This window comes from Hyalella azteca, unplaced genomic scaffold (assembly GCF_000764305.2).
Source record: "Hyalella azteca isolate HAZT.00-mixed unplaced genomic scaffold, Hazt_2.0.2 contig15066, whole genome shotgun sequence".
In the NCBI taxonomy this organism is placed as follows: Eukaryota; Metazoa; Arthropoda; class Malacostraca; order Amphipoda; family Hyalellidae; genus Hyalella; species Hyalella azteca.
Genome location: NW_025944931.1, coordinates 1 through 26,957, shown reverse-complemented (window position 1 = coordinate 26,957; position 26,957 = coordinate 1). Strand labels below are relative to the sequence as shown.

Genomic DNA, 26,957 nt, shown 5'->3' with positions numbered 1-26,957 from the left:
CAACATCGAAGGCGACCGTATGATCCATTTAGTCGTTTGAGCTCAAAATATGGACGAAATCATATATTTAGAAAGGTTAGTTTTCTTTTTATTCGTTACTTCTGCTGGCAATAACAATAAATTGGCAAGAAACTGTAGGAAAAAATTCCTTATTCGATATTAAATTTGGCAAAGCATTTTCTTATTTTGCCAACATCCATGCATGAGCCTCATTGTCAAGGCCATTGCCTTCAATGTATAATTCTTTAAGGATTTTTTAATTGACAGGAGTGACTTTTTTCGCGGCATGAGGTGCCTTGTTATTCAGGACTTTGTCCATTAACCGCGGACGGTTGTCCGAGCAGCGTCAGCGTCGACCTGTTCTGCCAGCGATTGAATGGAAGGCGCATATCACCTATTCGGGTTTTTTTTTGCAGTGTCTGGCATGATTATCCGGAGTTATCTGACATGCAGAGCCTGATGATTATTTCGCAGTAATCGTATGTTTGAGCTTCTGTTCGTACGTCACTGGTCCAAACTGACGTACCACGACCACTTCGACTTTAAATTGCAAATTTTCATTCTTCACGCGATGGAAAGAAAAGCGCTTGAGTGATCTTATATTGATGCTGTCAGAGTAGTAATAGGATATACCCTGATTCAGAATGGTTTTCCACGCAGGATTGAATTAGAATTAATATAATCATAATAAATACTTATTCACTCTTCAGTATAACGCACGAGGCTGATGAGGCCAGCGACGCCTTGTCTGGACGTGTTTTTGGAGTTGTCCAGAAACTCAAAGAAGGGACCATCAGGGTCATATCCGTTGTAGGGCGTGATTTACGGTAGTCAGGGTTATCTAAAATTAAAGACAGTATTATTTATGGAAAAATATAACAAGTTTGATATATCGTAAGTAGGAATACTCTCAATGTTAGGAATGGATTATATATGTGAAAATATAACAACATTTTATAAGTGATAACTGTGGAGCCGTGGTTTGAGCCATATTGCTGGAGGTCGTCTAATAATGTGTTGAATGTCTGCTGGCAATAATGAACGCATCAGGCATGGACGTCTAATTTTAAAGTATGAGACCTGACACGATGGCTCAGGTACCAAGAAGTTATTGAACTTCCAGTGAAACAAATATCAATTAAAGCTAAATTCTTCTTACTTAAACATCTGTACTTTATAACTAAACCCTGTATAATGCGACCCTGACACACGCACGCTTGTATACTTTGTTTCATATTTCTCTGGATAAAAATTATAATTTATATTAAAGACATACTAGATAAGCCGAGGTGAGCATTTCACACCAAGCATTACAGTCAGAAAAGCCTTCACTCCCCAACTGACAAAGCTGTGCTGCAGGATATCGCGGCCAAAAGGGCGGGGAGGATGCGGACCAAAGCTCCCATTTTCTCGGTGACTTGGAATGCAGCAAGTCGGCGTGGGGAGTGGTTTAGGTACCTGCAGTGTTGCAGGTGGGTGGTTTCTATTGATGAATAGCAGCATATATATTCATTTATATAAGCCTTAATAAGACGCCGATCATCAGCCAGTGAGCGCCCGTCGATGCATACCGTGATTTTCTCTCAGAAGTTATTTGTAGCGAAGTCTTTCTCAAGAGAGAGGGCCTACAAATCTCATGAGAGATTTGTAGCGAAGTCTTTCTCAAGAGAGGGCCAGGGGGCCAAGCAAGAGAAAGCCATGGAGAAATGCACGTGCTCGTCGTTAAAATAACCTTCGCCTCAGATAACAGCATCAAGTTCTTCTTAACGATTGCCTATATTGTCGAGCAAGCCTTTTAGGTTAATAATTATGTTACCGTTCACTGAAATACGAGTTATCCAAGCATCTAATTTAATAACAAGATCCATGTCGCTGGTGAATCACTTTACCTCAGCACGACTGCGTGCCGCGCAGCGTGGTCTCTTAATTCATAACGTTTCTATGCGTAATTCATGTCTCTAAAACCTGTTTTTATCAGCTACTTGATGTGCTGATCATTAATGGAATCAATGTCATTCTTTAAACGTGTAAACTGCTGATTTTTTTTATTAAATCCTGTATTCCTGAAGCCTACATCTATTCAATTTCATCCGATTGTAGGACGCTTGGATAGACTCTACCGAACTTAACACCTGTCGAGCACTTGCGTTGTTGTCGTTCAGGGGAAATTATACGACCAGCGCCTTCAATAAGAGTTAATGCCGAGCACCACAATTATTTTACTATGGTGGAGTACACTTGTACGTATAAACGTCATTCTATTTTTTTCTGATGTAAAAAATAATTCATTTTAGTATTTATTTTTACATATATCGTTTACCTGTTATAAATTTTGCGCCTTTGTGTCATCCAAAATGCAAGTATTATTGAGCTTCTAAAACATATGAAGAGTTTTCAGATCATCATTTTTTCTCTTATATCATTTTGTCCGTTATTTTCGGAAATTGTACGACGGCGTGAAATATTATTATATTTTTTCTTTGGGGGCTATTCAAGGCACTCATGAAGCTTAATGTTTAGCACGAATGTCAAATTAACATAACATAACATAGTGATGTCGGCGCTGAAGAGTAAGCCTGATGTGGCCTGTCGCCGATTCTTGAACTTTTCCTGACTTGTTCACAGAAGGTTTAAAATAGTGTCATTTGACCGGATCTTTTCAAGACTGACGAAACTTGTTTACAACAGAGACAATGTTCGTTCTTATATATAACAACATAACTTGGTTCATAACAACAAGATCTTCACCATGTAGCCTGGAAATTGTTACGTCGATTTCAGAACAACGGCCACCTCTCCGCGAGTATATTGTGATGTCAGGATAGGATGACAGAAGTTCTTCATTTAAACAAGTTATTGGGTGCCCTCAGTATTATAGTTTTCTATTCGTTTTCTTTCATTACAGAAAAATATTTTTCATTGGGTAACCAATCAATGCGGTTACGCGGAGAAAGAAACAAAAATTGTATTGACGAAAAACATATTTTCTTAGTCTATTCATTTATACACGAGTATCACAATAGCATCAAACGCATATATATTTTACGGGGAGCTAACCTAGAATGCACACACAATATACATCAGAGTATATACAATAAATTCAACCGCGTCGCTTCAACTTAAAAATTGCGTCTAGCCACGCGAGCTTCAATTATGTACAAACTTTACACGACAAATGCGTTGTAAAACATCAGGCGAGTGTCCTCTCTACGAAACAGACAAATGTTTAAGGCTAGTGAAATAGACTAGACAATTTTAAAAATGAGATGTTACTGCAGTAATTGGCCCGAAACGTTCACTTGCATTTATTCACTATGAGAACATAAATCGTGCAGAGAATATCAGTGGTTATTGTTTTCAATGGAACTAAGGCAAGGCAACCAAACCTTGAACGTCTATAATTACCCTAAATTAATATAATACTGGCCAACTCGTTCACACACAACGGCTGCTCTCACCATAGACCAAAGCACCATCTCACCAAAGCTTCATGCAGATGTAATGCTACGCTATAGTCTTCGTCTGTACAACAGACAATACGGCATGGCGCAGGCACCCGATGTAACACAGTACCGTAGAGTACTTGTGCTAATTGACTCGTCGTCGCAGTGGTACCAAGTACCGTCCGTACCACGTACCCCTGCTGTGTAGTGGCCATGGTCCGCGCTGGTGCCGCTGTGGCATACGACGCTCAGCAGCTCGTATGTGACGCTGTCGTCGCCCACCTCATCGCTCGACGCTTCTGCAACGAGATAAACATTCATCATTATATTATCATTACTTGGCTGTACGCAATATTCATCATTATATTATCATTACTTGGCTGTACGCAATATTCATCNTTTTCTTCGATTTTATACAATTATTCTCAGCAATATTATATATATTTGGCAGCAACCTTTCATTCTAGAAATATCATTGTGTCATAAAATGTAGGGGAACATTCCACGAAACTCATTTCGTATTGTAATAATAAAATGAATATCATATCTAATACGATTCATATATACAATATATTAAAGGTGAGGATAGATATAAATAGTATGTGACAGAAGGGGTTCACAGTCACCAGATAAAAAAAACAATAAAAAACGTCTTTTCTATTTACCGAAACAAAGTTCAGCAGCAAATAACATCATTTCCCTCATCACCAATTGCTGCTCATGCCGCCCCTCCGACTCACCTCCCTGCTGAGCGCGTTGAGCAGGAACAGCAGAAACTCCATGCAGTCGGACTGCCGCCCCGACTCGAAGGCCCCCGACATGAACAGCACGTCGGCCACGGCATCGGCGGCCACCGGCGCTGCCACGCCCGTCTTGAGGCCACCGCGCCTCTTCTTCAGGAACTGCCGACTGTCGGGGCAACAATTGCAGTTCGTCAGCAAACGGCACGGGAACACATTTGTTCTCAACAATCTCTAGTGAACACTTGTCTGCTGTTCGCAAGCGTTCAAACTCTTGGAATTATTTCATTGTAAAGTGGCGCTGTTTACTACAAATAGATTTAGTAACAAACTGAGAAGAACAGCGGTCTATAATCTAGCTACTTACAACGCGTATGTTGCAGGTGCTTGGTGTAGGAGGTCTGCAGGCACGGTCTTCTCTATTATTCTACACAAGACCGGGTCTGAGGCCATAAGCTGCAGACCGGCGTTCATGTAGCATGAATTGTTGCTATTCATCAGACCACAGGTTGGCGAGCTCTGCGGAGTTGTGTCGGAGCCGTCTATTTGGGAAGAAAATGTTGAACTTGTTATAAAAATACATTGCTTGAGACACACAATTTAAATAAAAATTAAATTTTATCAAATAATTACATATCCATTAATTATAATGCCAATAAATGTAATCAGCTATTCAATTCCTCCTATGCACCACCAAAAGTATATTTAAAAAATATTGAAATTTGTAAAAACCAGTAGCTTATGCTGAACTAAAACTGTCAGGGTTAGGGAGATGCTGGGTTAGAACACGGTAATCACATTTTATTGTTTACCGGTACAGAGCTGGTGATGAACTGTCGTATGAGCTAATTTATCTGACCAGGTTGACCCGGAACATGAGCCATTTCTTTAGTGGATTAATTTAAGAAGTAAGGATGGTTGCTAGCCAGGATGCTAAACCGTCAATTTACGTAGAATTAATTCGTATGTGGCTGATTATATCATATGCCTACCTAATGAATATTTTTTTTTATAAACGCAGCAGGACAATCAATGAAGCAATCCCTTCGAATTTGTTCCTATATTCCGCAACATGAAACTTATCGCGATATTGAAGAGCTGGGGACGGTTAACATATTTCTGCGGCGAGCTCGTAGAAAATTGTTAGGTGTCGGCAGCTTATATATTAAATGCACATTCTAATTACAATGTGGAACGCTTTTATATGTGAACTAGCTGTTCTTAATTACCGTGTACGATTTTTGTGGAGAATTTTTCACTTATTCTCCTTGAATAATTAACTTACACAATCAAGGCCCATGCAAGACCATGCAGGCTGCTTTATAACGTCAAACGCCGTATTTTAGACCTAATCCAGCAGCTCATCCGCAATAAAAATAAATCAATTACATCAATCAATGTTTTTGGCAGCATAAATAATTAAATAATCGTTCGGTTTGCTTGAATTCCTTTCAACCAAATCATTTGACATTACGAATATAAACAAATTTCTTGCTTGTGCAGCTCAGTCGTTTTGAATGCGATTATTAACAATCGATGGGAAGTTATCTATGAATAGAATTCATTTAAACTCCCTTCATTAGAATCACATAAGCAGAAAATCCTAGACTATTATTGCCTTAACCAACGAAAACTTAACCAATACAATAAAAATACAAGAGTCGTGGTGATAAATCACCGTATTGATGCCTCAACAGCTGCCATACTCACCCTGAGGAGGAGGAGACTTGTACTGCAGGACGCCCGCCAGGATATCTGACTTCGCCTGCAAATAATGACAAGTCACGTGCAATTAGCCGGGGGTATTAATAAATAAATGATTAATTGCCAATTATATCAATAATATAGATAATTAATAAAGGGAGGGAGGAAAAATGAAAATATCCGTAAATAAATAAAATAAGAGCGAATTTAGGAAAAACGCCATCTAGAATCGCTTATAAATATCTGCGGATATAGAGTATCACGTCTCACGATGTTGTAACTCGTTAATCAAAAGAGGAGATTTCGAAAGTCTCTCTTTTTCTCGTTGTCTTTACATTTCATGTTTTCTTTCGTTTTCGCATTAAATCCAAACAAACAAAATGTGCTTATATTTTTGTTTTAAATCATCGTTTCCAGAATCACCACATTCATCTGTCATTAAGTATTTCTTTAAATCTTCCCATGAACATGGTTTTCTGTTCCTTAATTAATTGCCGTGTAATTTTAGTTTTCTTTGCAACAACTATTTTGCTCCTTTTATAGTAAGAATTGGACACAGCTTTATATCAAAACCTCAACTTGTATCATTTCTATCAAATCAATATCAAATCTACACCAACGTCAAACAAATCTTTAATTAGAGAATATAAAATTTATATCAAATTATATAGGGTCATTCCATGTCACCTGTAACAAATTTTAGAGTCAGCCACACCTATAACCATCACCAATTTTGATGAAATTTCACACATGAATCGGAACAAATTTCATGCCATTACCGGAATAAAGAGGAATTTATTTTGTTACCGGAATGAAGAGGAATGAAATTTACTATCGAAATGAAAAGGAATAAATTTTATATCGGAATGATCAAGAATGTATCTTGTTATAGGAATGAGTTTTATTAAAGAAATGAAGAAGAATCAATTTTATTACCGGAATGAAGAGAAGTGAATTTTATTACAGGAATTGACAATTTCAATGTACCAACAATTGCAGCATACGCGACTATTGCGCAGTTGATTATTGCAATGACGCCTCACTAATGTGTAATAAAATCTAGAGCATTTAATTAAGATGGAAATATTGTACTTACGAGTACACCATAAATTACAGGATGACTGCTTAAAATAATATTCTAATGCTTGGTGAAATTGCCTTGAAAAGAATTTGGATTGCCTGACACCATCGGGTTAATATTATTTATTTGAATTATTTCAAATTGTTGCGATGAATGACTTTATTGAGTACCTTTATAATCCAAATTGTGACAGGCATGCAAAATAATTGATCGGTTTTATTGAAGTCTTGCAAGGCGATGGTCGCTATTATGATCCTGTTGACACAAAATAATAATTGAAGGCGTTGTTTGCCTGCAGAGTCACCGATAATGTATGAAGACAAAAGCAATGATGTTCACTAATCCTAACATTCAACTACCTAAAATATTTGCAAGGTTATAAATCTTAATTAATTGAACACAAATATATGAACGACCTAATTAACAAACTTGAAATTTGTATGCGTCTAAGTAGCAGCTTATTGGTGGCTAATTTTAAATAAAGGAGAAATCAGTAAAAGAAAGTTACCATAGACGGAAAATAGAAAAAGATAGAACGAGATTTGACGTTGGAGAGTAGAGAAAAATAAACGTAGGGAACAGCTTAGGAAATTTTGGCAGTCATATTGAAATATAAGAACAAATTAAATTATGAATTATATATGTGTGAAATTTCATCAAAATCGGTTATGGTCAGATGGGGACCTCTGGTATACCTGATATGGAACATGGCTATATTAAATTTATATAAAATTAGATCAAATCTATATTTTATTATTATAATTTTAATCAGGAGCATATTGATCTTGAAATTTGAGCTGGCAGTTTGTCACATACTGTTAGGATTGTGCCATCATTATTTAAGTCTTACATCTTCTCTCAAACGCAGTAAAACCTGAAGCTATTCTGGCTGTCTTCTTCCATCCAACTTCCTACTCCTCTCACTGACTTCCTCTAAATTTCTAGAATTCAATTCTTCAGTCACTGAATCATCATACAGTATCAACATTGTACATTAGCACTGAGGAGACCACGCCTGCAGCGCTGAACTACACCACGCTCGCAACATTATTATTGTTTGCTGTTATTATAGAAGCAAATTGAATTGCAACCTAACGAGGGGCTGCTATTATAAGTTGCTTTTTAATGAAGAACAATACAATAAAAACAACACATAATACTTTTTGAAAACGTCGGTGCTTGGTGCTTGTTCTGGCAAAATTTTCTTGATGATGAGTTCATTATTAAAATTAGTTCATTATAAAATGAGTTCATTATAAAATCAAATTCGATAGTAAAAATTTCTTCCAACATCGGTTCAAATTATCCAGAGAAATATATCGGAATAAGTATATACAAAGCTGGGGAACACACACTGATAATTAATGAGTGCAAAAATATTAACAGGAGCTTTTTTCATACTTCCACTAAGAATTTTACGTTAATTTAATGGCTCGGTTCAAATGCTCATAACTTCGGAGTAACAACAGTTACCTCTAAATTTAGTATTTTTACTAAATTTACATTTATAAATTTAATAAATGATTTTCTCCTGCTGAACACGACTTCGTAAGCTCTTTCTAGTATATAAGAAAATATTGTCAGCGATCAAAACTCACCCAGTTGCGAGACTTCTTGGTCTTTTTGCCCGTCTGGTTTCTGCCCATCTTGGTGGAGTAAAGGAGCGTTGGAACTTCGTACGCACACACTGACAACTCGACTGCGACTGGCGGTTGTGCCCTGCCCCTGCCTTTATATACCCTGAGCTCCAGTCCACGAAGGCCTATCCACGCACGTGGCTGATGAGATACCACGTGACAAAGAAAAATTGTATGGAATAGTTTTGGCTTCGCAGATTTCGTTCGTGATATTGATGAACTTGAAGACCTCCTCGGTTCTTAAAACTCACATAAGAGTTCCTCCGGTCACTCGTGCAGGGTTTAAATTATCATAGATTTTTTAATATAATAAGACTAACATTTTAAACCAAACCACTAACTCATAGTCATTCTTCAAGTTGGAAAATGTTCAATGTTCTGGCATTAGTTAAAGCCATGTGAAATATATTCTGAATAACTAGTTTTCATTTTATTATTCAGTATAAATTCGGAATAAAAATTTTGATCCGGGCATTTCAACTGCTCGAAACGTTTCATCTTCTTTAATCATCCTAGGCGTAACTGCTGGCGTCAAGTTCGTTTTTTTTATATTATTTAAGTTGAATTACAAATGTATCACGGCATTATTCTTATGGTCTTCCATCTCATATGAAAAGAAATGCATAATTCGATCACATCTTATCTGCGGTTGCGGCTCATTGATATCATTATCAAGGCTATTTTTGGTTATACGTTTTGCCTGGCAAGTCAATGTGATAAATTTCAACGAAAGAAACGTGTTCTAAGAAACAAACAAATAATAATAACTTAAATGGAACATAATATTTCGAATAAAATAGTAATTTTCTTGTCTTTTACAACATCAAGCTCTGCTAAAATTCTTACCATTTCCAACATGGGCGCAAGGAAGGCATCAACATTACATTGGTAGACAAATATGACAGAATACTCGCGGCCACACAGCACGTATCTCTATTTAAAAGATCTTAAGCATCAGTCGCGCTCTTTAAACAAAGAAGTGAACTCCAACGTTGGCCTTTAGGGGCCTCAGGTCAACCGCTTTGGTTATGGTGTATTGTGTCGGCCAGTCGGGGTACTGAAAAAATGTAACTTGGTATCTTGCCTATTTTTGGGTGCCCGAGTCAGGAGCCCGAATGTGGTGATTACTTGATAATAAGAAATCACAGAAAGTCAATAATTTATCAACAACAACGAGGTTGAAATACGTTTAGTTCTTTGTAACATTGATATGAACAGCACCTTCGCCTTGTTGATGAACATTTGGACGATGCGACATTTTTATTCCAACGATAGAGCAGCCGTACAATAAGTTGGTTAACTTTGCTCAACATATCAACTTATTTCTCATATTGGTGGGTTGATTTTGCAAGACCACGAAATGATATTAAACGATTGAACCCAAACGGGCGCTGCATGCCCAGAGTAAACGCTGGTCCGCCGTCCGCGATCTAGGCTCATAAATGCATTCATTGCGCAGCGCCGTGGCTTAAAAATTAGCAGCGGAGGTAATGGTGACAAACAAGTTAGCAGCGGAGGTAATGGCGACAAATCGGAGGTAATGGTGACAAACACGTTAGCAGCGGAGGTAATGGTGACAAACATGAATAGAGTGCGCGTTATGTGCGACCTGGTAGCATTTGCAGGGTTGATGGAGATGACAAGTTGAGAATATTGATCTATATCAGAATACTGATTGAAAGTTATTCATATTTAACTACTAATGGATCGATAACACAATTTCAACTATAAGAGGAAAACAAATGTCCATTAATTTGTTTTCATTTCTCTTTTCTTATATAAGCGAAGGAACAAAACACGTTAGTCTCATCTGATGAGGTGTATCCTGTATTCACGTACAAAAGTATTTGGCGTCAATTGTTCACTGCCGTCGCGCGTTGCCTTCATATATTAATTGTACCGTAAATTTAATTGGCATATTTTCCACGACAATTTTTCATCATCTCGTTCGATTTTTCTTGTATACAAACAAATTATTTCTCATCAAACTTAACTGAAGGCAGAATAATTTCTAGTATCGAATTTACAAACTTCATCCCCTGTTCAAAAATTGTGATACAAATTAATCCAGTTCTTGAACATAAAAAATTAAAAAAATACACATATATAAAATTAAAATAAAAGGTAATTTGTTTAAATTTGTTAACATTCTCCCCTTCTCTAATCGGCCATGCAGATTTGAAAGTAGCAAAGGTCTTGTCCGAAAAATTTTCCCTGGGTTCTTAAAATCTAAAAATATATTCCATGTTCATAATTTTTCGTATCAATCCAGTTCTGGAAGATGAAATAAATTAGATGGTAATTTCCGTCTTCAGCTTGAAGCTTACACCTCATATTACCATCAACATGTCATTGTGTAGGCATTATTGTAGTGTAGTAAACAGAGGCAATAAAATACGAAGAAACGCTTCAAGACAGCGAACAAACAAACGAGTATTGAGATTACGAGCAATCACCGGCAGACGAGATTATTAGACTGATTAATTTTACAACGCGTGTACAGCAATAAAAACAAGCACGAGATTTCATTTGTTATGTTTAGGGTTCATGAAATGAGTTCAGTTGTGTCACAACACGCATGGCAATTCAATTGCTTTTTTGTACTCAGAATAATAATAAATAAAATATACATTCAATACATGTAATAATACGTTTATGCATGTGATACAGATGCGTAAAAATACTTTTCAATCCCCACAGCCTCCCAATTTTTGGGCCTTAGGCGGGCAAACTTAATTGTTAAACGAAGGTTCAAATTAAAAGTTTGTTTGTTATCAGAGGAAGCTTGCATGTAGTTTGTACATTTAAATTAAAATATGAAACAACGGAAAAAAAAATTACCGATAATTACACAAGGAAACATGATGTTGGTGAACACAGTGCGCTGCTTCTTTGAATTATTAACAAAATCTTCCACAAGAACTAAATAAATGAAGAAAAAATCACACGAAGAAAATAAGAACGCTCATGAATGAACCGCCTCCCAATTGATGCCCATTTCTTCTTTTTCTTCTTTATCCGACGACAATCATCCTCTAATTTAAAGTCAATTGCCCAAATGTTCGTACAATATCACCAGGAAACATTTTTGTTTTTCCGCGATAAATGAGCTGAAGGTACAGTCGCCAGCAGCAGTGTTCACTCTGAAGAACAATTGCAAGTGACAGCTAACGCAAGAAGCGGCTCCATGATACCAGTGATGAACAACACCATCTAGTGTATCAGCCGTGATGAACTAGTGATGAACAACACCTCGGAAGATGAGATGAAGTTAGATGATAATTTCCGTCTTCAGCTTGAAGCTTACACCTCATATTACCATCATTATGTTATAGTGTACGATTATTGTAGTGAAGGAAATGGAGGCAATAAAATACGAAGAAACGCTTCAAGACAGCGAACAAACAAACGAGTATTGAGATTACGAGCAATCACCGGCAGACGAGATTATTAGACAGATTATTTTTACAACGCTTGTACAGCGATAAAAACAAGCACGAGATTTCATTTGTTATGTTTTAAAATTCATGAAATGGGTTCGGTTGTCTCACAACACGCATGGCAATTCAATTGCTTTTTGTACTCAGAATAATAATAAATAAAATATACATTTAATACATGTAATAATACGTTTATGCATGTGATGCAGATGCGTAAAAATACTCTTCAATCCCCACAGCCTCCTAATTTTTGGGCCTTAGGCGGGCAAACTTGATTGTTAAACGAAGGTTCAAATTAAAAGTTTGTTTGTTATCAGAGTAAGCTTGCATGTAGTTGTACATTTAAATTAAAATATGAAACATCGGAAAAGAAAAATTACCGATAATTACACAAGGAAACATGATGTTGGTGAACACAGTGCGCTGCTTCTTTGAATTATTAACAAAATTTTCCTCAAGAACTAAATAAATGAAGAAAAAATCACACGAAGAAAATAAGAACGCACATGAATGAACCGCCTCCCAATTGATGCCCATTTCTTCGTTTTCTTCTTTATCATACGACAATCATCCTTAATTTAAAGTCAATTGCCCAAATGTTCGTACAATATCACCAGGAAACCTTTTTGTTTTTCCGCGATAAATGAGCTGAAGGTACAGTCGCCAGCAGCAGTGTTCACTCTGAAGCACAATTGCAAGTGACAGCTAACGCAAGAAGCGGCTCCATGATGCCAGTGATATACAACACCATCTAGTGTATCAGCCGTGATGAACTAGTGATGAACAACACCCATCTAGTGTATCAGCCGTGATGAACTAGTGATGAACAACACCATCTAGTGTATCAGCCGTGATGAACTAGTGATGAACAACATCCATCTATAGTGTATCAGCCGTGGTAACTAAATTCATCTAAGCTGTAAGGATTATATATTCTTAAATAGATTATTATTCCTAATATTCGGCTTATAATTAATTTTTGATTATTGAGTGATACATTCTACGATCGCGTCAGAAATAAAATGTATCATAAATTGCATCGTAACAAAGTTATTTCACTTTTCAATACAAGAATTAATTCATATATATATTGATGTTTACCACTTGCAGTAATACTTTCAAGCTCGCTACATGGAGCGCCCATGCGAATTAATTGTTGCAGGCGCGTAAAAGATATGTTCCTCGTATTTTTTATATTATTTCTTAGTGTATTTACTTCCTAAAATTCGAGTGACAGGTTTTGATTTGACTTTATTCTTGGAATTGATAAGAGAAATGCCAAGTATTTTTGAAAGACTATGATTTATAACTTGCTGGCAATCTGAAGCATTGATCCTGAATTAGTAATTAAATATTTTTATTGATTTAATTAATTATTACTCAGTATCATGCTAAACCTGACAAAAAACTTAATACTTCTAATATTTTAAATCTTGAATATCTTAGATTTATTCTTTCTTTGAGTGGACGATGAATAGGCGGGAGAGGCGAGTTCACGTTTCTAAACATCGTTCGCTATATAATTTTGGAATTTAAATAACGTGGCTACTTGAGACTTATTTTCAAATCTAAAGAAAATAACGTTTTCATAGATTCACTATCACATTAAAATATAAATTCATTAATCTAGTTCAGTATTTTTAAGACGATTCTTTCTTTTCGATAATCTATTTCATTTTCTAATCATGAATCGTAAATTTTATTTATAACAAAAGATAAAGTGTGTTCTTTCACGCCACTCCTGCGACGCTATCATTGCTGAAGAGCTCACGCACATGGTCTGGTTACTTTATTCAGACGTATACGCAACCTCGTATATGAATGATGAATGAATGCATGAAATGAATGCATTCATCTCAGCCTGTCGTCGCTTATTTCGGCTTCACGCAAGTTAGTTCAGCGTCAGCGAGGCTCATGAATGATGAATGAATGCATGAAATGAATGCATTCAGCTCATGGGGGAGAAGGGGGGGGGGAGGGGGGAAAAGGGGAAAAATGGGATAAAACGCGCATAAACAAAAAACTAAGGGGAAAATGAAAAAAGTGATCACAGAGTCTATAGGTATGGTCTTTACGAATAGAATGATACGTGTCTCGATGTTGTAGTATGATATTTTTAGGAGGATATAGATTTTCTAAAGTACCCCTTATTAGCCGTTGTCTATAAATTTCACGTTTTCTATCAATTTTTTCGAAAAATTCATAGGGTCAAAATGTTCTTATTTCTACATTTTACGCATGTATATGAAGTTTCATGATGATCGGATAATAACTGTAGAAGTTTTTCCAGAGGGTAGTGGGTCCCCTTAAATAGATTATTATTCCAAATATTCGGCTTATAATTAATTTTTGATTATTGAATGATGCATTCTACGATCGCGTCAGAAATGAAATGTATCATAAATTGCATCGTAACAAAGTTAATTCACTTTTCAATACAAGAATTAATTCATATATATATTGATGTTTACCACTTGCAGTAATATTTTCAAGCTTGCTACATGGAGCGCCCATGCGAATTAATTGTTGCAGGCGCGTAAAAGATATGTTCCTCGTATTTTTTGTATTATTTCTTAGTGTATTTACTTTCTAAAATTCGAGTGACAGGTTTTGATTTGACTTTATTCTTGGAAATGATAAGAGAAATGCCAAGTATTTTTGAAAGACTATGATTTATAACTTGCTGGCAACCTGAAGCATTGATCCTGAATTAGTAATTAAATATTTTTATTTGATTTAATTAATTATAACTCAGTATCATGCTAAACCTGACAAAAAACTTAATATCTCTAATATCCTAAATCTATAATATCTTAGATTTATTCTTTCTTTGAGTAGACGATGGATAGGCGGGAGAGGCGAGTTCACGTTTCTAGACATCGTTCGCTATAAAATTTTGGAATTTAAATAACGTGGCTACTTGAGACTTATTTTCAAATCTAAAGAAAATAACGTTTTCATAGATTCACTATCACATTAAAATATAAATTCATCAATCTAGTTCAGTATTTTTAAGACGATTCTTTCTTTTCGATAATCTATTTCATTTTCTAATCATGAATCGTACATTTTCTTTAGAACAAGAGATAAAGTGCGTTATTTAACGCCACTCCTGCGACGCTATCATTGCAGAAGAGCTCACGCACATGGTGTGGTTACTTTATTCAGACGTATACGCAACCTCGTACATGAATGATGGACATACCAGCAATAATAATAATAAATAAGGCATGAGAATTGAGAGCCATATGCTTGAGAGCCATATAACTGGGACCCATATGATGAATGAATGCATGAAATGAATGCATTCAGCTCAGCCTGTCGTCGCTTATTTCAGCTTCACGCAAGTTAGTTCAGCGTCAGCGAGGCTCATGAATGATGAATGAATGCATGAAATGAATGCATTCAGCTCAGCCTGTCGTCGCTTATTTCAGCTTCACGCAAGTTAGTTCAGCGTCAGCGAGGCGGGCGACAGTCATGCCATCAAGTGCAGCTCGCTTATGCCACCGCAACTCGGGAATTGTACAGTAATTTGCTAGCATTTTTTCTCTTAAAAATAGGCAAATTTATTCCAAAGTAGTTATTGCAAGCGGTCATTTTAGTCATGGTTGATTCCTGTGATGGGTTTAGGATGTCATGATTTGATTGGGCAGGGAAGGTCGAATTAAATAGTGTACGAGCGACGGTGACTACCGAACGCTCTTATACGTCAGCGCCATCCAGACAACCGAACTTTACCCGTGCAGGGAAGTGAACGTTGATATTCTTGACACTTTATTGGTAACGAAGGCACTGGTGGATACTGATAATGAGAAGTAAATGCAGAAGCAAGAACAAAATGAACCCAAGTAAAAATCCAGCTGATGGCTAGTACTGAATCTACTGTTCATTGAAGTGAACTAATATGATTCGGTAAACAAAAATAATAAACTTAACAAGATGCGGCATTAATACTTAACTTTAGTTATACCTAACAAAATTACAATTCACAAATATCAAAACTCAAATTTAAATCCCACAATATAACAATTCACAATTATCTCACACAAATTTACATGTCACAATATAACTTATATACAAAAGATTCAACATCAGTGAAGTGCAAAGTGCTTTACGACTAACAGAATGAAAGTGACGAGTATCGGATGATAAAGATGAACAGACTTTGTCTCTAAATGAAAATGCTAGTAAAATCGAAATACAAAAACTAATAGAAAAAATGAGTACAAATTTAACAGAACAAATACAAGAAACTTTTTGAATGATCGCAAAAAAAAGGAAAATCGCGGTACAAAAATTAGTGACGCATGAGGCGCGGCTACAATAGGAACGGTCAAGTCTCCTAATATCATTTCGTTGTGCGAGAACTTTATGCATCTCGCAGGTGTACTACCTGCCAAGAACAAAGCATTACAATGGAGCTAAGCATTTTCACTGGTCACAAAACTGGGCAAAAAATTCTGTTTACAAATTGAAGATATTTTAACTCGCTTGTGAGGCCGAATTCCCTGAAGACTGAGCTTTTAGTTACGCTTGACTGGGTGGAATGAGTACTGCTCTCTGGTCTGATCATTGAAAATTACTCAAAGCTATCGATTTGGTTTTAAGTTGGAATAAGGCAAAATAGTTTGAAAACATGCTTCAAACCCTTATCTCAAACCATGCAGGAATAGGTAATAACGATGTTATAAATGGAGAACTTCTCGAGCGGAGGTCAATGAGAGGATATAGTTACATTTTCTACAGTTTATTTCACACTGTGATCACTATTTCGACATTTTCTGCCTCAACGGATGTTCATAGTTCAGCAAAATTATCTTTTTACTACCTCACTAACAGATCTCATGAGAGCAACTTGGATATTTCCAAGCTGGTACATCGATTTGTTACCAGCGGAACTTCGTAAAGTCTCACGTGTATGCCGAAGACACGCGCTCAACTTACACAATTTGTTCGTCTCTTGGACGATATTCTTTGTACCCTTGAGCCTATAGCTTAGAATTGTTTGTGGCAAGCAGCGCATGTAGCGGCCTTTGTTTTACAATCAGCCTACAAACTTCCAGGGGCATGATGTAAACTCTCACGCTTCGTAAACAAACTATACACATGCTCCGTATGATGTGTGATGTGTACGAATTATTTTCTAATTTTGAATGTACAAAGTAAGAATCCTTGTACATTTTTTAACTTAGGTCCAGTTTGAATACAGGTGTTAGCTCCTATCCCCACTGAAATTGTGAATAGATAGTTTTTTTAGTTTTTTTTGTGCTCTGTCTATTATTTGTAAATTAAGGTTTTTAATTCCGTTCTGTGCTTTTAATTTATTAATTTACGACCTTCTATAATATTTGAATTCTAGATTCTACGAACCGACGATGGAGCTGGACTCCGAAACATTTTCTATAAATATTTGATTTTTTTGTGGACTATTCTTTGTTTTTAAATTTTTAGTTAACTTGAGATGTGAGATGTATGATGTGTTACGTGAGATGTGTGATGTGAGATGTGTGACGTGAGATGTGTGATGTGTGATGTGTAATGTGAGATGTTTGATGTGTGACGTGTTACGTGAGATGTCCCTATCAAAACTTGGATGCCTGTCAGCCGCTGGCTCAGGGTCGCCCCAAATTCTTTTTGCGGTGTAAATTAGAAGCTCTATGTCCGCTTTAGGTTCCGGTTGCCGGAGCGAAATAAGCGCCGAAAGAGAATCTTGCGAAATACCCGTCGAGCTTGGTCACATCACACATCTCACATCTCACATCACACGTCACACATCACACATCTCACGTCACACATCACACATCTCACTTCGCACGTCACACATCACACATCACCATCACACATCACACATCTCAAGTTAACTAAAAATTTAAAAGCAAAGAATATTCCACAGAAATTCAAATCTTTATAGAAAACGTTTCTGAGTCCAGCTCCATCGTCAGTTCGTAGAATCTAGAATTCATATAGAAAGTCGCAAATTAATAAATTAAAAGCACAGAACGAAATTAAAAACCCAAATTTACTAATAATAAACAGAGCACATGAACAACTATCTATTCACAATTTCAAGGGAATAGGAGCTAACAGCTGAATTCAAACTGGACCTAAGTATATAAATGTATAAGGATTCTAAAAATACTTTGTACATTCTAAATTGGAAAATACGACGTACACATCACACATCATACTGATCGTGTATAGTTTGTATCCGAAGCGTGAGAGTTGACATCTTGCCCCTGAAAGTTTGTAGGCTGATTGTAAAACAAAGGCCGCTACCTGCGCTGCTTGCCACAAACAATTCTAAGCTATAGGCTCAAGCGTACAAAGAATATCGTCCAAGAGACGAACAAATTGTGTAAGTTGAGTGCGTGTCTTCGGCATACACGTGAGACTTTACGAAGTTCCGCTGGTAACAAATCGATGTACCAGCTTGGAAATATCCAAGTTGCTCTCATGAGATCTGTTAGTGAGGTAGCAAAAAGATAATTTAACTGAACTACGAACATCCGTTGAGGCAGAAAATGTTGAAATAGCGAGCACATTCACAACTAAACTGTAGAAAATGCAACTATATCCTCTCTTTGACCTCCGAGTAGTTCTTAATTGTTAATATCGTAATTACTTATAATTGCATGGTTTGAGAAAAGGGTTTGAAGCATATTAATGAACGTGCTTTAAACATTTACTAAAAATTTTCAATTATTTTCTCACTCCAACTTAAAATCAAATCCGTTGCTTTCAGTAATTTTCAATTATCCAACCAGAAAGCTGTACTCATTCCACCCAGCCAAGCGTAACTAAAGGCTCAGTCTTCAGGGAATTCGGCCTCACAAGCGAGTTAAAATATCTTCAATTTGTAAACAGAATTTTTTTGCCCAGTTTTGTGACCAGTGAAAATGCTTAGCTCCATTGTAATGCTTTGTTCTTGGCAGGTAATACACCTGCGAGATGCATTAAGTTCTCGCATAACGAAATGATATTAGGAGACTTGACCGTTCCTATTGTAGCCGCGCCTCATGCGTCACTAATTTTTGTACCGCGATTTTCCTTTTTTTGCGATCATTCAAAGAGTTTCTTGTATTTGTTCTGTTAAATTTGTACTCGTTTTTTCTATTAGTTTTTGTCTTTAGATTTTACTAGCATTTTTATTTAGAGAAAAAGTCTGTTCATCATTATCATCCGATACTCGTCACTTTCATTCTGTTAGTCGTGAAGCTCTTTGCACTTCACTGATGTTGAATCTTTTGTATATAAGTTATATTGTGACATGTAAATTTGTGTGAGATAATTGTAAATAGTTATATTGTGGGATTTAAATTTGAGTTTTGATATTTATGAATTGTAATTTTGTTAGGTATAATTAAAGTTAAGTATTACTGCCGCATCTTGTTAAGTTTATTATTTTTGTTTGCCGAATCATATAAGTTCACTTCAATGAATAGTAGATTCAGTACTAGCCATCCGCTGGATTTTTACTTTGGGTTCATTTTGTTCTTGCTTCTGCATTTACTCCTCATTATCAGTATCCACCAGTGCCTTCGTTACCAATAAAGTGTCAAGAATATCAACGTTCACTTCCCTGCACAGTTAATTAAAGTTCGGTTGTCTGGATGGCGCTGACGTAAGAGCGTTCGGTAGTCACCGCGTCGCGGGTACACTATTTAATTCGACCTTCCCTGCCCAATCAAATCATGACATCCTAAACCCATCACAGGAATCAACCATGACTAAAATGAACGCTTGCAATAACTACTTTGGAATAAATTTGCCTATTTTTTAAGAGAAAAAATGGCTGTAAATTATTGTACAATTCCCGAGTTGCGGTGGCATAAGCGAGCTGCACTTGATGGCATGACTGTCGCCCGCCTCGCTGACGCTGAACTAACTTGCGTGAAGCTGAAATAAGCGACGACAGGCTGAGCTGAATGCATTCATTTCATGCATTCATTCATCATTCATGAGCCTCGCTGACGCTGAACTAACTTGCGTGAAGCTGAAACAAGTGACGACAGGCTGAGCTGAATGCATTCATTTCATGCATTCATTCATCATTCATGAGCCTCGCTGACGCTGAACTAACTTGCGTGAAGCTGAAATAAGCGACGACAGGTTGAGCTGAATGCATTCATTTCATGCAGTCATTCATCATTCATGAGCGAGTTTGCGAATACGTCTGAATAAAATAACCTGACTAAATATGTGAGTGAGCTCTTCAAAAATGATAGCGTCGCAGGAGTGTATTAGAACTACGCTCCTCTTTTTTGTTCTAAAAAATAGCGATTCATAATTAGGAAAAAATAAATGATGAAAAAAATGAATCGTGTTAAAAATACGGCACTAGAATAATGAATTTTTATATATATGTGGTAGTATATCGATGAAAACATTAAACAAGTTAAAACATTTAGATCATAAGTAAGGCTTAAGTTGCCACCTTATTTAATTTCCAAAATACAAATATAGCGAACGATGTAAAATAGCGAATATATAGCGAACACCATCAGGTCATTTATTGCGGAAAACAATTAGGTTTCCTGATGATAGCTATAGTCTCAACATTTGGGCAATTGACTTTAAATTAGTGGTTGATTGTCGTCTGCTAATGAGGAAGAAACGGAGAAATTGTGCGTCAATTGGAAGGCCCATGCACCAAACTAAACTAATTAAAGTATTCATAAATGAGTTGCTAGTAAAAACATTAATTCTTACGCAGGAGCTGGTGATGCAACAGGAAAATGTCAGCGCATAAGCTGAAGAAACATTCCAGCGCGATAATAAAAAAGTAAAAACTAATTGATAGAATTATCCCTTTGCGGTTTCTATATAAGGCAAAATCAGAATTACGCCTCAATAAGGAACAGTTTTTCCAGGAATAAAGCAAGAAAATTTAACGATAAGGACAGAATCGTATTTACATATACATATATAAAAATCATGATTCTTTCTAGGTTTCATTGGAAATTTTTTGATGATGGCATGTGAATTATTGAAATAACGAGAACGTCATTTGACATGATAGGTAACATAATAACAAAGCTACGGAAAACCTGGAGCGGTGGCTGCCATCATGATGCCGAGGTGAACTGAAGATAAGACAACTCATGTGGTTGGCTGATAACATAAATTATCTCATTATTTTATTCCACAAAATGATTCAAATATCTGAAAGAATCCTGCATAAATTGAGGTAAGAATAATTTTATTTCTAGAATATAACCGACTAAGTTAATTGTTGTGTTGTTGATGACTGAACGAGAGAAAGACTTGCACTAACAATTCGTTTACTAAACATAACTCAGCTCTATTATTTTATTCGATGCCATTATTTGCTGGTAACCCATTAACCACGAAATGTTGGGATGGCAGACTACGGCCCATGCATGTACTCGTAATTGTACGGCGCAATTTGGTCGGTAATTTGTCTCTTCCGGCGTTCCATTATATAATTTAAATGTACAAACTATATGCAAGCATCAGTTGAAAACAAATTAATTTTAACCTTCGTTTAAAAAGTTTTCCTGCCCAAGGTCTAAAAGTTGGGAGTCTGCCCGGATTGAACAGTATTGTTCACACATCTATCTTGCATGCATGAACGTATTGTTACATGTATTGAATGAATGTTTTTTATTATTATTATTCTGTGTATAAAAACAATTTAGTTACTATGCGTATTGTATGACCACTGAACCCATATAAGGAGTTCTAGAACATAAATGAAATCTCGTGCGGGTTTTTATTGCTGTACATGGCGTTGTAAAAATAATCTGTCTAATAATCTCGTCGCCGGTGATTGCTCGTAATCTCAATACTTGTTTGTTTGTTCGCTGTCTTGGAGCACTTCTTCGTATTTTATTGCCTCTATTTCCTTCACTACAATAATGCCTACCCAAAAACATGTTGATGGTAATATGAGGTGTAAGTTTCAAGCTGAAGACAGAAATTATATACCATCTAATTTCTGCTCATCTTCCGGAACTGGATTAATACAAAAAAATGTAGAGCAGAGAAAATATTTTTAGATTCTAAGAAGCCAGCGAAAATTTTTCGGACAAGACCTTTGATATTTTTAAATATGACCGATTCGAAAAGGGGAAAATGTTAATGAATTTAGATGAATTACTTCATCAAAATTTTACATGTGCATGATCGAGCAGGTTTTTGTATCACAATTTTTGAACAGTGAATGAAGTTTGTAAATTAGATACTATAAATTATTCTGCCTTCAGTTAAGTCTGAGAAGAAATAATTTGTTTTTATACAAGAAAACCCGAACGATACGACGAAAAATTGTCATGAAAAAATATGTCAATGAAATTCACGGTACAAAGGAGGCTGCGCGCGACGGAAGTGAAAAAATACATTGTACGTGAATGCGTGGTACGAATCTCATCAAATGAGACAAACATGCTTTGTTTCTTCACTTAATTATGAAGAAAAGAGAAATGAAAACAAATTAATGAACATTTGGATTCTCCTTAGGTGAGAATTGTGTTATCATCGATCCATTAGTTGTTGAATATAAATAACTTTCAATCAGTATTCTGATATAGATCAATATTCTCAACTTGGCATCTCCATCAACCCTGCAAATGCTACCTGGTCGTACATAACGCGCACTCTATTCTTGTTTGTCACCATTACCTCCGCTGCTAACGTGTTTGTCATCATTACCTCCGCTGCTAACTTGTTTGTCACCATTACCTCCGCTGCTAACATTTTTGTCACCATTACCTCCGCTGCTAATTTGTTTGTCACCATTACCTCCGCTGCTAACTTGTTTGTCACCATTACCTCCGCTGCTAATTTTTAAGCCACTGCGCTGAGCAATGAATGCATTTATGAGCCTAGATCGCGGACGGCGGACCAGCGTTTACACTGGACCTGCAGCGCCCGTTTGGGTTCAATCGTTTAATATCAATTCGGTGTCATGCAAAATCAACCCATCAATGAGAAATAAGTTGATATGTCGAGCAAAGTTAACCAATTTATTGTACGGCTGCTCTATCGTTGGAATAAAAATGTCGCATCACCCACATGTTCGTCAACAAGGCGAATGTGTTGTTCATATCAATGTTACAAAGAACTAAACGTATTTCAACCTCGTTGTTGTTGATAAATTATTGCCTTTCTGTGATTTGTTATTATCAAGTAATCACCACATCCGGGTTCCTGACTCGGGCACCCAAAAATAGGCAAGATACCAAGTTACATTTTTCAGTACCCCGACTGGCCAACACAATACAGCATAACCAAAGCGGTTAACCTGAGGCCCCTAAAGGCAAACGTTGGAGTTCACTTCTTTGTTTAAAGAGCGCGGCTGATGCTTAAGATCTTTTAAATAGAGATACGTGCTGTGCGGCCACGTGTATTCTGTCATACTTGTCTACCAATGTAATGTTGATGCCTTCCTTGTGGCTATGTTGGAAATGACAAGAATTTTAGCAGAGCTTGACGCTGTAAAGGACTTGAAAATTACTATTTTAAGCTAAATATTCCATTTAGTTAATTGTTGTTTATTTGTTTCTTAAAACATGTTTCTTTCGTTGAAATTTACATGTTGACTTGCCAGGGAAAACGTATAACCAAAAACAGCCGGGATAATTAACGGCATCAATGAGCCGCAATCATCAGGTAAGATGTGATCGAGTTATGCATTTCTTTTCATATGAAATGGAAGACCAAAAGAATAATGCCGTGATACATTTGTAATTCAACTTAAATAATTAAAAAAAAACAGAACTTGACGCCAGCAGTTTTGCCTAGGATGATTAGAGAAGATGAAACGTTTCAAGCAGTTGAAATGCCCGGATCAAAATTTTTATTCAGAATTTATACTGAGTAATAAAATGAAAACTAGTTATTCAGAATGTATTTCACATGGCTTTTACTAATGCCAGAGCATTGAACATTTTCCGACTTGACGTATGAGTTAGTAGTTTGGTTTAAAATGCTAGTCTTCTTGAGATAAAAATCTATGATAATTAAACCGCGAGTGACCATGCATAGGAACTATGCAGCGAGTTTTAAGAACCGAGGCGGTCTTCAAGTCCACCAATATCAGGAACGAAATCTGCGAAGAAAAAATCGTTCGATACAATTTTTCTTTGTCACGTGGTTTCTCATCAGCCACGTGCGTGGATAGGCCTTCGTGGACTGGAGCTCAGGGTATATAAAGGCAGGGGCAGGGCACAACCGCCAGTCGCAGTCGAGTTGTCAGTGTGTGCGTACGAAGTTCTGACGCTCCTTTACTCCACCAAGATGGGCAGAAACCAGACGGGCAAAAAGACCAAGAAGTCTCGCAACTGGGTGAGTTTTGATCGCTGACAATATTTTGTTCTATATTTATAAGAGCTTACGAAGTCGTGTCGCGAAGCTCAAATTTCACGATCAATATGCTCCTAATTAAAATTATAATAATAAAATTTAGATTTGATCTAATATCATATCAATTTAATTCAGACATATTCCACGTCAAGTATACAAGTGCATGGTTACCACCTGACCATCACCGATATTAATGAAATTTCACACATGTATCATAATTTTATTCGTATTTCAATATGACTGCCAAAATTTCCTAAGCTGTTCCCTACGTTTCTTTTTCTCTACTCTCCAACGTCAAATCTCGTTCCATATTTTTTCTATTTTCCGTCTTTGGTAACTTTCATTTACTGATTTCTCCTATACATAAAATTTGCCACCTTTGAATAAGCTGCTACTGAGACGCATACAAGTTTTAAGTTTGTTAATTAGGTCGTTCATATATTTGTGTACAATTGATTAATATTTTTAACCTTGCAAATATTTTAGGTAGTTGAATGTTAGGATTAATGAACATCATTGCTTTTGTCTTCATACATTATCGGTGACTCTGCAGGCAAACAACGCCTTCAATTATTTTTTTGTGTCAACAGGATCATAATAGCGACCATCGCCTTGCAAGACTTCAATAAAACCGATCAATTATTTTGGAAGCCTGTCACAATTTGAACTATAAAGGCGCTTAATAGAGGCATTCAGTGCAACAATTTGAATTAATTTAAATAAATAAATAAATAATATTCGTCCGATTATGTTAGGCAATCCAATTTCTTTTCAAGGCAATTGCAACAAGCATTAAAATATTATTACAAGTATTCATCCTGTAATTTATGATGTAATTACATACTATTTCCATCTTAATTAAATGCACTAGATTTTATCACACATTAGTGGGAAGTCATCGCAATAATCAACTTCGCAATAGTCGCGTATGCTGCAATTGTTGGTACACTGAAATTATCCGTATTCCTGCAATAAAATTTACTCCTATTCAATAAGGTAATGAAAGTAATTTTTTTTCATACTGGTATTAAAATTAATTCCTTTTCATTTCTTTAAAACTCACTTCTGCAACGATATTTATTCCTCAATTTTTATTCCGGTATGAAATTCATTCCTCTTCGTTCCGGCAATAAAATTCATTCCTCGTCAGTCTTGTAATAAAATCAACTCCTCTTCATTTCGGTAATAAAATTCATTCTTCGTAATTCCTAAAAAAATCATTCCTACTCATTCCAGTAGCAAAAAAATTCCTCCACATTAGAGTAATAAAATTAATTCCTTTTTGATACGGCAATAAAATTCATTCCTCGCCATGCAATCCGGAAATATTTATTCCTCTTTATTCTGGTAACAAAATAAATTCCCTTTCATTCCGGTAATAACATTCATTCCTCTTCATTTATTTAACAAACTCACTTATGTAATAAAATTCATTCCTCTTCATTTATTTAACAAAACTCATTTCAATAACAAAATAAATTCCTCTTCATTTTGGTAACAAATTCTTTCCTCTTTATTCCGGTAATGAAATTCATGGGTGAAATTTCATCAAAGTTTGTGTTGGTTAGGGGTGGATGACTTTTAAAATTGGTACACCACTTGACGTGAAATTACCCTATAATTTAATAATAATTTTATATATTCTAAATATAGATTTATTAAACTTTGGTATATATTTGAAATTGATTTGATAGAAATGACACAAGTTAAAGTTATAATATAAAGCCGTGTCCAACTTACTAAAGGAGCAAAATACGCTGAGTTGTTGCAAAGAAAACGAAAATTATACGGCAAAAAGGGAACGGAGAACTACGTTCATAAGATTTTGAGAAATACTTAATGACAGATGAATTTAGTGATTCTGAAAACGATGATTTTATTCTGGCACAAAGCTTAAGTTTAAGGTAAGGGTCTACCCTCCGAAAAAACTTTTTTATTAACTGACCGAGCTTTCTGAAACTTCCTACAATTAATATTTATGCAAAACAAGAATATAAGCACATTTTGTTTGTTTGAATTTATTAAAAAATGAAAGAAAACATGAAATGAAAAGACAACGGGAAATTAAAAGAGGGACTTTAAATATCTCCTCTTTTGATCAACGAGATTCAACATCGTGAGACGTGACTCTCTATCCGCTGATACCTACCCTATCGAAACTTTTAATCCTGTCAGCCGCTGGCACAAGGACGCCCCAAATTCTTGTTACGGTGTAAATTAGAAGCTCTATGTCCGCTTTAGGTTCCGGTTGCCGGAGCGAAATAAGCGCCGAAATGGAATCTTGTGAAATTACCCGTCGAGCTTGGGGCGATCGTGAGGCGCGCGTATTTGGTACCTGATACGTTCGGGACAGACACGGCCGAATCTGAAAAATGCGTTAAAAAAATGCCCCCTCCCTTCCCCTCTTTATGGGGGGAAGGGAGGGGGCATTTCAATCTCTGTAGGTTATATACAGTGGGGGGAAATAAATATTCGTACACTTGAAAAATCGTATTTTAATGTATGTAAGTACACAAATTTAACAGGAAAAGTGATTTAAATTATGTATAGAGACGCATAATATTCAAAAATACTATCAAAAGAAATTA

At 36.2% G+C, this 26,957-nt stretch overlaps 1 protein-coding gene across 1 annotated transcript; it reads right to left on the bottom strand.

Moving 5' to 3' along the window:
• Positions 1-4,012: 4,012 nt before the first annotated feature.
• Positions 4,013-8,619, bottom strand: LOC125179104. The gene is made up of 4 exons (XM_047884271.1): positions 8,567-8,619; positions 5,894-5,948; positions 4,551-4,725; positions 4,013-4,352 (listed from the first exon to the last, which is right to left on the bottom strand). Exons 1-4 carry the CDS (start codon positions 8,612-8,614, stop codon positions 4,148-4,150), a joined length of 483 nt encoding a protein of 160 aa, XP_047740227.1. The 5' UTR covers positions 8,615-8,619; the 3' UTR covers positions 4,013-4,147.
• Between the last annotated feature and the right edge of the window lie 18,338 nt (positions 8,620-26,957).

Bases quoted from the DNA above. Each gene is read 5' to 3' on its own strand.
- LOC125179104 (XM_047884271.1), bottom strand. From the start codon at position 8,614: ATGGGCAGAAACCAGACGGGCAAAAAGACCAAGAAGTCTCGCAACTGG. The intron at 4,726-5,893 runs GTGAGTATGGCA...CTTCCCAAATAG, and splicing joins CAAGTCTCCTCCTCCTCAGG to ACGGCTCCGACACAACTCCG. The intron at 4,353-4,550 runs GTAAGTAGCTAG...TTGCCCCGACAG, and splicing joins GCACCTGCAACATACGCGTT to TCGGCAGTTCCTGAAGAAGA.